This window comes from Eufriesea mexicana, unplaced genomic scaffold (assembly GCF_001483705.2).
Source record: "Eufriesea mexicana isolate 0111107269 unplaced genomic scaffold, ASM148370v2 scaffold1809, whole genome shotgun sequence".
Taxonomy (NCBI): Eukaryota; Metazoa; Arthropoda; class Insecta; order Hymenoptera; family Apidae; genus Eufriesea; species Eufriesea mexicana.
The window spans coordinates 526,331-539,957 of NW_016909914.1; the positions used below are offsets into that span (position 1 = coordinate 526,331).

General features: G+C 25.5%; 2 protein-coding genes across 3 annotated transcripts; one reads left to right on the forward strand and one right to left on the reverse strand.

Annotated features, from left to right (window-relative positions):
* Positions 1–934: 934 nt before the first annotated feature.
* On the reverse strand, positions 935–8,182 carry sni (SDR family oxidoreductase sniffer). Its single transcript, XM_017902203.1, has 5 exons — positions 8,034–8,182; positions 7,294–7,345; positions 2,254–2,444; positions 1,669–1,821; positions 935–1,172 (listed from the first exon to the last, which is right to left on the reverse strand). Exons 1-5 carry the CDS (start codon positions 8,157–8,159, stop codon positions 948–950), a joined length of 747 nt encoding a protein of 248 aa, XP_017757692.1. The 5' UTR covers positions 8,160–8,182; the 3' UTR covers positions 935–947.
* LOC108549005 (thioredoxin reductase 1, mitochondrial-like) lies at positions 7,763–12,261 on the forward strand. Of its 2 annotated transcripts, none has more exons than XM_017902202.1 (8): positions 7,763–7,960; positions 8,767–8,990; positions 9,621–9,751; positions 9,827–10,056; positions 10,908–11,122; positions 11,199–11,381; positions 11,551–11,909; positions 12,003–12,261. In XM_017902202.1, the coding sequence occupies exons 1-8, from the start codon at positions 7,948–7,950 to the stop codon at positions 12,130–12,132; spliced, it is 1,485 nt and encodes a 494-aa protein (XP_017757691.1). In that variant the 5' UTR covers positions 7,763–7,947; the 3' UTR covers positions 12,133–12,261. The 2 variants fall into 2 exon arrangements, with proteins under 2 accessions (XP_017757691.1, XP_017757689.1); XM_017902200.1 differs by lacking the exon at positions 7,763–7,960 and adding an exon at positions 8,206–8,426.
* The last annotated feature ends 1,366 nt before the right edge of the window (positions 12,262–13,627 follow it).

The following is a 13,627-nucleotide window of genomic DNA, read 5'->3' on the forward strand; positions in this document are numbered from 1 at the left end:
TGTTACATTTATTTTCAAGGTATTTGAATCTAAATATAATTACATGCTCAATAATTGTTCATTTATATCATTTATCAATAGTTATTCAACTGAATATCATTGTACATATTTCAAGTATCATTTTTTTTTTTGCAATTTTATATTTTAGAAAGAACTTGCATTCCGTGAGGTTATGTTATAGCACCATGACATGTACAAAATATGCTTTGACACTTACAAATAAAACAATACAATTGTGAACGTTTGAATTTATATTTACATAAGTTCAAAGAATTATTAAAATTATTACTTAATTATTTTTATTTGTTCAGAGATAATTGTACTTAACATGTATAATGTTTTGGAAAGCTGTATCAAAAAGAAGCAAAAAAGAGAACATTTTATTATATAATTAGTTGTTATAATTTTTGTACGATATCTGTATATATGGATTCTCGTTTATAATTTTAATAATCTCTGTATGTTATGAAACATGTACAGAAAAATATCTAAATATAAAACAAAACTCCATGTCGTTTTTGATACCTTTAATCCACTGTAGTTAACGACAATAAATTATTGCATTATAAAAATTATGAATTAAAAGAAATGTTTATAAATATTCATTATAACATATAATTTTAATTGAAGTTATACCAAAAGAGTTAGAATTTGAATTAGCATGAAATTCTAATATAAATTATTATATTTATTGCTTTTAAAACTTCAAATGTATGATATTTTTTAAATATTTTATATTATTTCTTTAATATAATTTGGTATAACTTTACATGAGTTATGTAATTTTTATGAAAAGAAAAAAAGAATAGTATTTATTTGATTAATTTTTTGACATAAAACTAAAGAAACAGATTAATGTATGTGCTAATAAATATTAAAGTATATTTTAAAAATTGTATCGAATATAAATGATTATAAAAATTGTAAAATTAACATAACATTTGTATTTACCAAGGTAAAAATTTCCCATCATGTTGAATAAAACAACCGGTATGGTTTTCGGTTAATGAATTTAATGTATTCAAGATGTTAGTGACACTGGTATCAACATTCATGGGTGCATTGCTCCCTCCCATATCTGTCTGTACCCAACCAGGATGTAAACAAGTGACAAGGATCCCATCCTCCTTTAAATCAACGCTCATTGACTTTGTAGCTGCATTAAGTGCTGCCTAAAGATTAGATAAGTAATATTAAACATATTTATTATAATAAATCTTTATTGTATTATGTCTGTCCTAATGTTAAATTAAGCTTTATAATAGAATTTTAAAATAGGACAAAACAATTTTGATATAATATTTAATTACATGAAGTTACAAAGTTAAAAAATGAGAAATATATGAAATAATACAAAAAGCACGATATAAATTACATTGTACATATTTCAATATTTTTCTAGGAATAATACGAATAATATTTTTACCATTTATATATTAAAGAGAAGACAATATTGTCATAAATAAATAGGAAGATATAAATATATAACTTTAAGAAATTCCTGAATTTTCAATATTTTCATTTTTAGTTTTTGTGAATTTAATATATTATGATACTAAGTTAAGAAAGGTTTTTAATTATAAGATTTACTAAATAAAATTACTAAATAATGAGTTGCAATTACTTATATAACAAGCTATATATTGAATCAAATATAGAAAATATTACCTTACTACATCTATAAGGATAAAATCCACCCATAGTATTGTCAGTAATACTTCCAAGACTTGAAGACATATTAATAATTGCAGCTCTGTTAATATTCATTTTTGATTTATCTACAAAGTTATTAGATGCTGCTTTCAAAAGTGGTAAAAGTGCCTAAAAAGTTATAAATATAATTATTTTTAGTTATGATTTATAAAAATTAAGAAAGCATAAATACTATAAATACTATAAAAATAATACTTAAATGAAACAAAGAAAAAGTAGTATAGTTCATATTTTAATAATTTTAATTGTAATGCAATTGGTTTTTAAAATAAGTATTAAAATAAAAACAATCTTTGTTATAATTCTGGAAAGTGATAAATATTTTTGTATAAAAATTATATACTAATTTGTTACTCCTTATACATAATGCAAAATCATTTAGATTTCTGAAATATTTTTTTAACATTATATCTTATCTCTAAGTTTTAGGACATTTAAAATTTGAAGAAACATAAATGAATATAAAATAAAGATTTAATACATAGTATAAATATAGAGTAAATAAATTTATAAATAAATTGTTAAAAATTTGGAACTTACTTTTGTTAACAAGATTGGAACTACTGTATTCACAAAAAATGTTTCTGTAAGCTGTTCTTCCTTCACGAGACCAAGCCTCGTAAATTTCGTACTGATTCCTGCATTATTGAAGAGGATGTTTAATCCTGCATTGCCTACTTTTTCACTTACAATTTGTATTATTTTGTCATAATCTTTCGTATTGACCAAATCTTTAAATAAAAAAAAGGATGAATGATAATTTTTAATGTTCTTTTTAAATGAAAATAGAATATGTAGATGAATAGGCATTAATGATATAAATTAATTAATATTTAAAAAATTTTAAGGATAATGATCTTTTGTTGATATTATGAAATAATAAGAAATGTGTAGATACGCAGAATAGTGATGATAATTGAAATAGTTTAAAGTATTATCAATAAATTTATTTGTTTCGACATATAGGAACATAATTTTATAAGTATTTTATTAATTATAAGCATATAAAAAAGTTTTAATTCATAAATAATACACATTCAAATTAGTGAATTTGATATAATTTATACAGTGATCCATTTATGTAATAAAGAAATTTCGAAAATATATAAAGATAATCGAAATATAAAATAAAATGAACGTACATTTTTTATAACATCACTTTCGAGTGATCATAGTGTTGCTAATGTAATTTAAGGAATATTGCAAATGTTTTACTTGCAAAGCAAGATATTCAAGTTTCTTTGATTGCATTAAAGGAAACGTTTGTTTCTAATGCGCTGTACTAAGGAATAAACAAATTAACAAAATTAAAAATGTCAAAAATTCAAAGGAAATATAAGTTATGCATATATTATGCATTGTATTAAGAACTTAATAAAGGCACATTTTTTTCTTTTACTTTGAAAACTTATAATTATTGATTTTGTTTTAATTTTCAAGTAATACACTTTGAAAATTGGTAGCTTTACATTTCGAAGACTATTTTTTCTTACTTTACTATCTCTGTAAACTTTCAAAATTTATCCGCTAAAATCTAGGATCTATATATTAAATCTAACGACTTCGTATATGACTATATATCTCCTTGACAACACAATGTTTCATTTTTACACTATAGTAACTGTTCTAGTCAATAGATTTGTATTTTTCGTAGGTCAGCTCCGTACGGTACGTTCGCTACTCTTGCATTCAATTTTTATTACAGTTTTTATATAGAAATTATTTATTATCATAGTTCGCGTTTATTGAAAATTATTAAATATTATAATTTAAATATAATTCGTCAATTTTTTAAATCTCATTAGTATTAATTAAATGTAGTAAACATTACTAAATCATATAATTCTTTTTTTCTGTAACTTTTTTATATTTATAAGATTTTATTAAGACCGTGTAGCGTAAAATAATATTTCATTCGCATCATAATTCTTTATTTTCAAAATATTACTACATAGAAGATGTTAGACATAATATAGAAAATTTTATTGTGGTTTACTAAAAATTTTGTTATACAAAACAACATTTGTAACACATATTTCTTCATTTATGATTTTCATTTCGTTAAATAAAGATGCACGAATTTTTTACTTTTACTTTAACTTTAATATGCAATGGTATTTTATACTTTTCAAATTTTTAAATAACCCAGGCTTTTGTGGAGTACAACTTTATTTCTTTTTCCTCCGTATCCAAGATTCTCTTATCTCATCCATCCAAATACTATTATTTTTTCTTCCGACAAAAATTTGTTTAGAATGAAAATTTCTTGCTTATATAATTTGTTTAATATTGCAAATTTATAATAGTTCATATTTCGACTGTTAGGGCAAACAAAATTTATAGTTCTTATTATCAGATATCGTAAGTCCGTATCGACCAGTAGAGTTCTAATGAAATTCCATCGTTTACAACGGCAGAAAACAGAAGCAATCAAATTCTTGCTCTGCAAACAGTGTAAATTTTCGTCTCTCAAATTTTCAACGCGAATTGTTTCCTAATCTGCACATTTTAACATGAAGTCTCGCAACGTGAAGAAGAAGAAATTGTGGTGCCTTAGTTGTCGTGAAAAACCGCAAACTATGGATTCGGATTATAGTGATAAAGAAACAGAAGATGTTAAAAAAGATACTGAATCTTTGGATGATCTTGCAACGGAAGAAATCGAGTCTATGGGTAGGTTCACAAATTTTTCTATAATTTATTATTAATTTGTTAGATATTCCAGAAATACTACAGTACTTCTTTATAAAAAAAGAAATATTATAAGTTACGGATACTTGTACAAGCTTCGTATTATTATCTTCAACAGTTTCGTTTTATCTGTCTGATTATTTTTTGATAACGATCAGAGATGCTTCTCTGAAAATAACTTTCGCGTTATAATATTTGTATTGAAGATTACTTCGTCTGGTTTTAATTGTTTATTTAAAAAATGCAAAAAATGTTATTTTTTACTTCTCGTTATCTTTACCTGCATAAATAATTTGATGTCTCACTGCACATTGCAACATTGCAAAATGTAATATTTTTCGCTGTCGCATTAGACATGTGAATATTTAATTTTACTTTTCTTTTTTACTGTAAAAAGAACAAAATAGCTGAGAAGGAATACTAAATATATAATATTTAATGTTAATAATAACTAATTTGAAAAGATTTAACGACAAATGTAAATATGCGAAACGTTATCAAGGACAAAATGAATTACAAATTCATTTTTCATTTATTAGACGTAAACTTTTGAAATTTTTCGCAATATTCATAATTTTAGATTATAACGAATCATAATGACACTTTCACGAGATAAATTCCACGTTTAGATTATATGTTACAATTATTATAATTTGCAATTATCATTATATATTGAGATTGTTATGATTTACGATATTTACATCGTTAATGATTCTATAAATGATTTAGAAATAAAATAAAACAAAGTGAAATGAAATTAAAATAATTTATAAATATCTCAAATTTAATTTATTTTGATTATTTTCTCCTTTTCACTTTTTTTAATACTTATAAATTGATAAATAAAAAAACGAAAAATATAATTAACATGTCAAAACATATCGAACAAGATAAATTATATCCGTGATAGAATATTAAGTAATTTAGACATACTTAAAGTTTAATTAAGTGTAAATTTTACATTTATTTTTATACTTATACAAATATCAGTCATGATAGTTGAAAATTAGTCATGGCTAAAGATATATTTATTAAATAAAGATTGCCTTTTATGTAATTTCTAAAGATGAAGTAATACCGGTGATAAAAGATATACAAGTTCTCACAATATTATATTACAATTTTTTCTAATATATCATGTAGTATATATGTAAAATAATAAGTATGATTTTGTAGATGAACAGAACATCTTGTGCTTTTTCTTTTCCTAAGTACTATTTTAATTTTTTTTATAATTATTTATTAATAAATATATAATTGTCTAATTTTTTAATATATACAAACATATATTAATTTTTTTTTTAGAATCATTTTCCTTAAACTTTACTTGTATCGCTTTTAAAATTTTTGTTGACGCTTTTAATTGAATTTTCAACAAAATATTTTGTTAAAGACGTTGCATATAATTATATGCTAAATTAATAAAACAAAGATCACACTTTATACTCGCATAAGTGAACATTACGAAAACTTTATTTATGTCTTATTATTATTTGAAGATTTTATATGACAAATAATACATGAAATACTTTCAATAAATTCAAGATTTCACAATATTATCTATTGAAAAATCGAGGGTAGATTACTCGTCTGAGTTTACCGATAGCATATTTTCCTAACAAGAATGATAACGTCGGATATTCTTTTATTTATCAATTATGAAGGTTTTATATAGAAAAAAAACAATTTAAAATAATATTTAAAGAATATTTAAAATATATTATTTTTTACATTTAACTAAAATTTTGTATTCTAATCGATTCTGAGTCAAAAAATAGTCCGTTTGTATTGTTCTGTGAGAATAAAATAATCTTTCATATTTAATAGATTAAACTAACAGCAATTGATATTAAAAAATAACGAATTTCTCAATTTTTTAAGATATTAATTCTTAAAGATCGTTTTACGAAATAGAGAAACACGTGTACTATGTTACCAAATCAATTGAACTTGACCGTATAATCTCTTTATACTTGCTAATAATTAGATATAGATTAGAAAAGAAAACGATAAAATGTACAGTGAGTCACAGCGAAAAATCGTAGAATACATATTAGAAAATATTTGGTCTCCTAAAAAAATTTAGGAATAATTTGGATAAACGAACTCGGTGGGTATATAATCCAATTATTATATAATAATGTAAAAATAGGTGAACTTCCCTAAGAATTAAAAAAGATAACAAAGAAAAATCATGAAACATATGAAAGGTTATATTCTTTAGCTCATTAGCAACTAGTAAACTCTCGCCATCGAATTAGAAATCGAAATTAAAAAAAGAAAAATAATAAAGATGAAGCAAACTACGGTAAAAGAGCGATTAACTGTTGTAAAAAAGTTTGAAGATGATGTACGGAATGAATGAAAAACTTTTGTACGTAATGAAACATTTTCTTATATATGGTGTACGATTTTGGTTGACTCACTGGAGGTATAAATATGTTCATTAATATAAACATATTATATACTTCCTAAAATTAATAATATTGTACAAATATTTTCCTTTCAATGTTTCAGATTTCTAAGTAAGTTTAAAATAAAAAATATGTACATAAAAAGATATTTGTAGAAATTTATATATTATTATTCAATATCGATATTATTGTTGAATATTATTATTATATTATTATTTTTAGAAGCAAAAAACATAAGTAATAATATGCAAACAAAGATTAAATATGTAATATGTTATTATACCCGTTATTAAAAATTGTATCGAAACATTTCTTTATATGTAAGATATATATTAAACCATCGTTATCTAACTTTTAGATTAATCCAGAAAAATTTCATAAAACTCTTTATTTACTATACAATTTTTGTATAAATTATCAGTAATAAAGAAAATCTGTTTGAAATTACAAAACGATTATAAACTTGATTACATACCTATTTCGATAATGTGAATATTCTTTGACTTCTTAGCCAATTCAGTTAATTCCTGAAAGAAATATAGAGTTTTCAAGATTATTCGAATATTAGAAAAAATATTTTAAGCTATTGACCTTTTATTAATTTCCGATTAATCGAAAAAATGTAAGAATTATTCCAGAACAATCACTATCCTTGAAAATAAGAGTTAATCGAATACGGAAAATAATATATGAATAATTTGTAAAATCACTTATTTGTTAGGTATCCCTAAAAAAGAACCTTAGGCAATTTGTGTAAGTTTTCATGTATATCGATAATTGTTTGCATTTTCCCGGACTTAGATTAATATCTTCCTGAAAAACCGGTTTCTAAAGTTCGCTCTATAGTGAAACCTACAGTGACTTGCATGTGAGCCTTTTCTTGCGTAATTGAGCAATGCGCGTTGCGTGAATCACTATAAATCAGACTTAAAACTCATGCGCCTCTAGCAACCATATAACAGATGGCGGTAAACGAACCAAGTAGGCGTCAGTTCGCTCTTGTCTTTTGGACGTAAGAAATCGTTCCGATTGAGTATTGTGCAGCACCGTTAACATTCTCCACAGAAAAAATATATTACTTATTACATTCCTTTGTAACAAGAAACTTAAAACATTAAAAAAACAAGAAATGCCACCAATTGGTAAGTGAAATATATAGATTGAATCCGGTTATTGCATAATACGAACAATCATTCATTCTATGATCAATCTTACCGTTGCTTTCTTCGCATCTCGGCAAGTTGCAAAGATATTCTCTGGTGGTTGCGATAGTTTCACCAGCTGTTTCACTAGACCTAAGCCAAGCCCGCGGTTGCAACCAGTGATCAAGATCGACTTCATTTTATGTCGCGTTTTTCTTTCTGAATACTCCTGGTGTGATTTTTTAACACGTTGTGCTCCGTGAACAATCTTATCGTATATCGTGAAATACGAGTGTCATTAGGGTGACGTCACGTGGCCGTGGTCGGCTGACAATAATCATGGCGACGTTAACGCTGCTCGCGAAGTTTATGACATTCCGCTTCGCTTACTCCAAATTGATTGAATTGCCATGGTCCAGATGTAACACTTATCCTTATGGAAGAACTGCGATGGCTTGCATGTGTAGTGAGTGACAGGATTCTATAACTTATAATTGTGAATTCGGCCTAACTTTGTTGATGTTACATAAATATCATCATACTTGAATGTTTGACAACCGGTCACTATATTGGTTAGGTTAAAAATAGTCGAAGTGAAATAATATTATTTAATGATTTATTTAAAAGTTTTGTTTATTGATATACCAAAAGATAGTTGTATTTGTAATTATTGTCTTATAAAAATTATATTTTTAGTTATATGATAGAAAAAGGTTTACATAACTCTATTTCCATTATCATTGTTTTGACATAGAGAGCTTAAATTTAAGGAATTTTATTTATTTTTGTATATATGTTTGTTGCAGCTGATCAGAAATTTATGTACGACCTACTTGTTATTGGTGGTGGATCAGGAGGTTTAGCAGCAGCCAAAGAAGCAGTAAATTTAGGTGCAAAAGTTGCAGTTCTCGATTTTGTTACACCAACTCCTCGAGGTACCACTTGGGGCTTAGGTGGTACTTGTGTAAATGTTGGTTGTATACCAAAGAAGTTGATGCACCAAGCTGCATTATTAGGGGAAGCAATTCACGTATGTCTTTCATTAATAGATTAATAACTTTTTGTAGTTTAACACGTTCCATGCCACATGTACCACTGGTGGTACACGTTAAACTTGATCTTCAGGCCACGTGTACCACCGGTGGTACACTCAGAAATATTTATTTAATGCGCTGAAAACATATGTTTATGACAAATTTAATTCTGTAAAATATATTTCCACTAAAGGAATGAGGAATTATACAAAATGTAGTATAGAACAAAGCACACAAATTTGTTTAATTGTTATATATACAATAGTTATTAATTACACGTAATGGTTAACTTTATTAAAACAAGGGATGCATAAAAATGGCTTATTCGGGTAATCGCTGCAAAACGTCACTACTCTTCAACTTCTTTTTACTAATCGAAAATTTTCCAACTGACTGACTTTTACAGTCGAACTGATCGCTGCACCATGTGTACCATAAATGGTACACAGTGTGATAACTACTCTAAACAAGCTAATTACTTATGAATTGATGGTGTAATGACATATTGCGTGATAATATATCAATTTTTGACCAAAACGACAAATGGCCTGGAGATCATATCGGGCAAAAATGGCTTGGCACGGAACGTGTTAACAAAACTTTGAATATTGGAATTTTATTTTTAGGAAGCAGCAGCTTATGGTTGGCAAATACCAGATCCAGAAGCTATTAAAATTGATTGGGTAGCATTAAGAACATCAGTACAAAATCATGTAAAATCTGTAAATTGGGTTACACGTGTAGAACTTAGAACAAAGTTAGCATTACTCTGTTTCTAGTTTTTAAATACAATTTGCTTTTATTTGTTTACTCATTTTTTTTATTATTATAGAAAAATCGAATACATCAACGCACTTGGTTATTTTAAAGATGCACATACAATATGTGGAAAAATGAAGAATGGAGAAGAAAAACTGTATACAGCAAAGAATATTTTAATTGCAGTAGGTGGTAGACCAAGATATCCTGATATTCCTGGTGCTTTGAAATATGGTATAACCAGTGATGATATTTTTAGTTTAGAAAAAGCTCCAGGAAAGACTCTTGTTGTTGGTGCTGGATGTATCCTTTTCTTATAGAAATTATTCAGTAATAATGCTTTAATTTTTCATTTTTATGTAATTTCAAACAATATTCTATGAATTTAAAAAAAAAAAATGGATAAAAAATTAAATAATACTTTAGTCATATTCAACTTATGTACATACACAATGAAATAGATAATTTTTATCAAATTTTTGGCAACAAAGATTTATCGTATAAAATGTTTAATGTTTTAAGTTTTATAAGTGATAAAAGTTTTAGTTTTATTATTCAGAAATATAATTAAATACATATAGTTAATTATAACTCGTTCGAGATTTAAAAAGTATTTTCATAATCAAATTAAAGTAACACACAATAAACGTTCTTTTAAATGTTTAAAATAAATTTAAAAGAATTTGGAATACTAATTTCTATAACATGAAATTTTGGTTTAATAATTATGAATATCATGATTACGGATTTACGTGATTTATACATAATTTATATGAGAAATAATGGATATTTTTTTCAAATTGTTTTTGCAACAAACAGGAGACTTTTTAAATATGATACGAAATAAGCTCTAATCCATTTTGTATAAATTGTTCTACTTTTAAAAAAAGGAATTGAGTTTAACAAGAAGATTTTAGTTATATTTACATAAATTTGCAGCGAATAAATAAATTACCCTTGATAAATGTAATTTCTTATATTACATATTTTGTTAATTGTTAAATTTAAATTAAATATTTCTCAATTCTTTATGTATTTTTAAAATATTATAAACATCAATTTAAGATTACTTTAGTGAGTGTTATATATTTTTAAATTTATAAATTTGTTTTTTAAAACATTTTATTGTTCCTTTTTCCTTAATAAATGGATAGATATTGGTTTAGAATGTGCTGGGTTCTTAAATGGTTTAGGTTATGATGCAACAATAATGGTACGCTCAATTGTATTACGAGGATTTGATCAGCAAATGGCAAATACTGTTGCTGAGGAAATGACAAGGCGTGGTGTTCACTTTATTTATGAAGCAAAGCCATCGAGAATTGAAAAACAAAGTGATGAGCGGCTGCTTGTACATTGGGTTGATAAAGTATGTTTTCTAATTTGAAATAAAAATAATTAACGTGTGTGTTATATTTATATGATGATAAATATCTCTGCTTTAGGATGGGACAACACATCAAGATATTTTTGACACTGTTCTTTTCGCTATTGGTCGCAAACCGCTTACAGAAGAACTGAAACCAGAGAATATCGGTCTCAAACTTATTCCTGATACAGCAAAAATAGACGCAATAGATGAACAAACGAATGTTCCAAATGTATATGCTGTTGGTGATGTGCTTCATGTAAGTTTAAAATTTTTTATATTCATTTTAAAGGAAAAGATTTTTTTTATAATTAATTTTTTATGATATCACATTAATATTAGATATATATTTGTCATTAAAGCAGAAAATGATATGTGAAATAAAAGTAAAATAAGTAAATATGCATAATTTTCATTATGTATTATAGAAAAAACCAGAATTAACTCCTGTTGCTATACTCGCGGGTCGATTATTAGCAAGAAGGTTATTTGGAAACTCAACAGAACAAATGGATTACATTAATGTAGCGACAACAGTATTTAGTCCTCTAGAATATGGTTGTGTTGGTCTCAGCGAAGAAGCAGCAATTGCTATTCACGGAGAAGAAAAAATAGAAATTTATCATGCATATTACAAACCAACGGAATTTTTCGTACCACAAAAGGATGTTTCTAATTGCTATTTGAAAGTTGTTGCTTTTAGAAATGGTGATCAAAGAGTGCTTGGTATGCATTTCATTGGTCCTAATGCCGGTGAAGTGATTCAAGGTTTTGCTGCTGCTATGAAGTATGTATCTAATTCATTTTTTCTTTTTTTAAGGATACTAATTATTACTTATTTCATCAATGTTGTTTTCTTTATTATGTCTATTTTTTTTAGATGTAATTTGACATTCCCAAAATTAAAAGAAACAGTTGGAATTCATCCAACAGTGGCAGAAGAGTTTACACGTGTATCAGTAACTAAACGTTCTGGACTTGACCCTAAGCCGCAGAGTTGTTGTAGTTAAAAATGTGTAATACTAGACTTGTTGCATTGCTGATATTTGTGAATATTTTTAAGTATGATTAACGATAAACGTTACTCATACTTACTGTACCGACTACTTGCTCCGGATTTAATTTTTTAAGTAAAGCTCCCCGAAATAGAAAATATTTTTTATTAAACACAAGTAAAATGTTAAAATATCCTCGATATGAAATTATAAAGCAATGTTCGACGCATCGCGTTGTATGAAAATTTTGCTTCCTTCGGAGCGTTACTAATTGATATGAATCTATATTGTTGTACCTATAGTGATTTTTATAAACGTAGTTTTTCCATCTACCATCATATTCTTATGTATACATTCAAGGGAAAATAAATAAAAATAGAAATATTTATATACCGTTTATTTATTTAATAAAAGTAAGCATAGTGTTATATCATAAAATTTTATGTAGTAAGTCATTGATAAGAAAAAACCAAAATTTTTATATTAATAATGAATAATGATCTTTAGTTTTAATAAGTGTATTAACAAACTTCCAAAATAATGTATCTTTAAAAAAATACATTGTACCATCTGTCCAAGTCATAGGAGCATCAATATGAAATGGAATTACACGGCATCAATATACTGATCCCTGGTGATAAAATTTTTAATATTCTATACCAAAGAACTGTACTCATTTTGGTTTTTAAAATACAAATTGTTGAAAATCATTTATGCATTCATGCAATATCAGAGTAAATAAATTAGCTATTAGAATAATTATTCATACAAATATAATTATTTTGTATAATGTGTTGCTACAATGCTTCAAATAGAAACAAGACATAGAATTGGTATAAAAATTAAACATCATTTATTAAATATCTTTGCTAAAATTTATAAAAATTATCTGCAAATAGATAAATGTAACGTGTATATATGTATATATGTATGTATATATGATTAAAGAATATATTTCTTAATGTTTTTTTAGTTAGATTATTTATTTCTAAAATGTATTTTTCTGTTTTCTTGATTAGATTGAGGTTAAATATTTTAGTTATTTGAGTTTAAGAGAGTTTACGTCATAATGTTTTGCATTGACAAATTAATTCATAAAGTAACGAATAAAATGGATTTCTAGTTAAAAATGACAAAGTCTATAAGTACAAAGTGTCATTCAAATTAAAAATATTTGATGTTTAATTCTTTAAATATAAATATAGTTACAAATATAATTATAATAATTAAAACATACGTATAAAAACTGAAGACATTTCAAGTAATTTTGTCATTCCATTCATTTAGATTTCTAATTAAAAATGATTAGATCAACAAACTTGCCACATCAATAAAAAGTATAATACTGCCGTCAATTTCATTCCTTTACCCAACCTTATTCCGTGTAATATTATCCGGCAAATCACGAAATAATTGCTGAAGTTTCATTGGATATTTCTATTGCATAACTATCTTCAACATTTTCACGAGTTTTAAAACTCCAGACATACTATAAGTAATAAAATATATA

Bases quoted from the DNA above. Each gene is read 5' to 3' on its own strand.
- sni (XM_017902203.1), bottom strand. From the start codon at position 8,159: ATGAAGTCGATCTTGATCACTGGTTGCAACCGCGGGCTTGGCTTAGGT. The intron at 2,445-7,293 runs GTATGTAATCAA...TTTTATTTAAAG, and splicing joins TATTCACATTATCGAAATAG to ATTTGGTCAATACGAAAGAT. The intron at 1,822-2,253 runs GTAAGTTCCAAA...ATAACTTTTTAG, and splicing joins TTCCAATCTTGTTAACAAAA to GCACTTTTACCACTTTTGAA.
- LOC108549005 (XM_017902200.1), top strand. From the start codon at position 8,300: ATGGCGACGTTAACGCTGCTCGCGAAGTTTATGACATTCCGCTTCGCT. The intron at 8,427-8,766 runs GTGAGTGACAGG...TGTTTGTTGCAG, and splicing joins TGCGATGGCTTGCATGTGTA to CTGATCAGAAATTTATGTAC. The intron at 10,057-10,907 runs GTATCCTTTTCT...ATAAATGGATAG, and splicing joins TCTTGTTGTTGGTGCTGGAT to ATATTGGTTTAGAATGTGCT.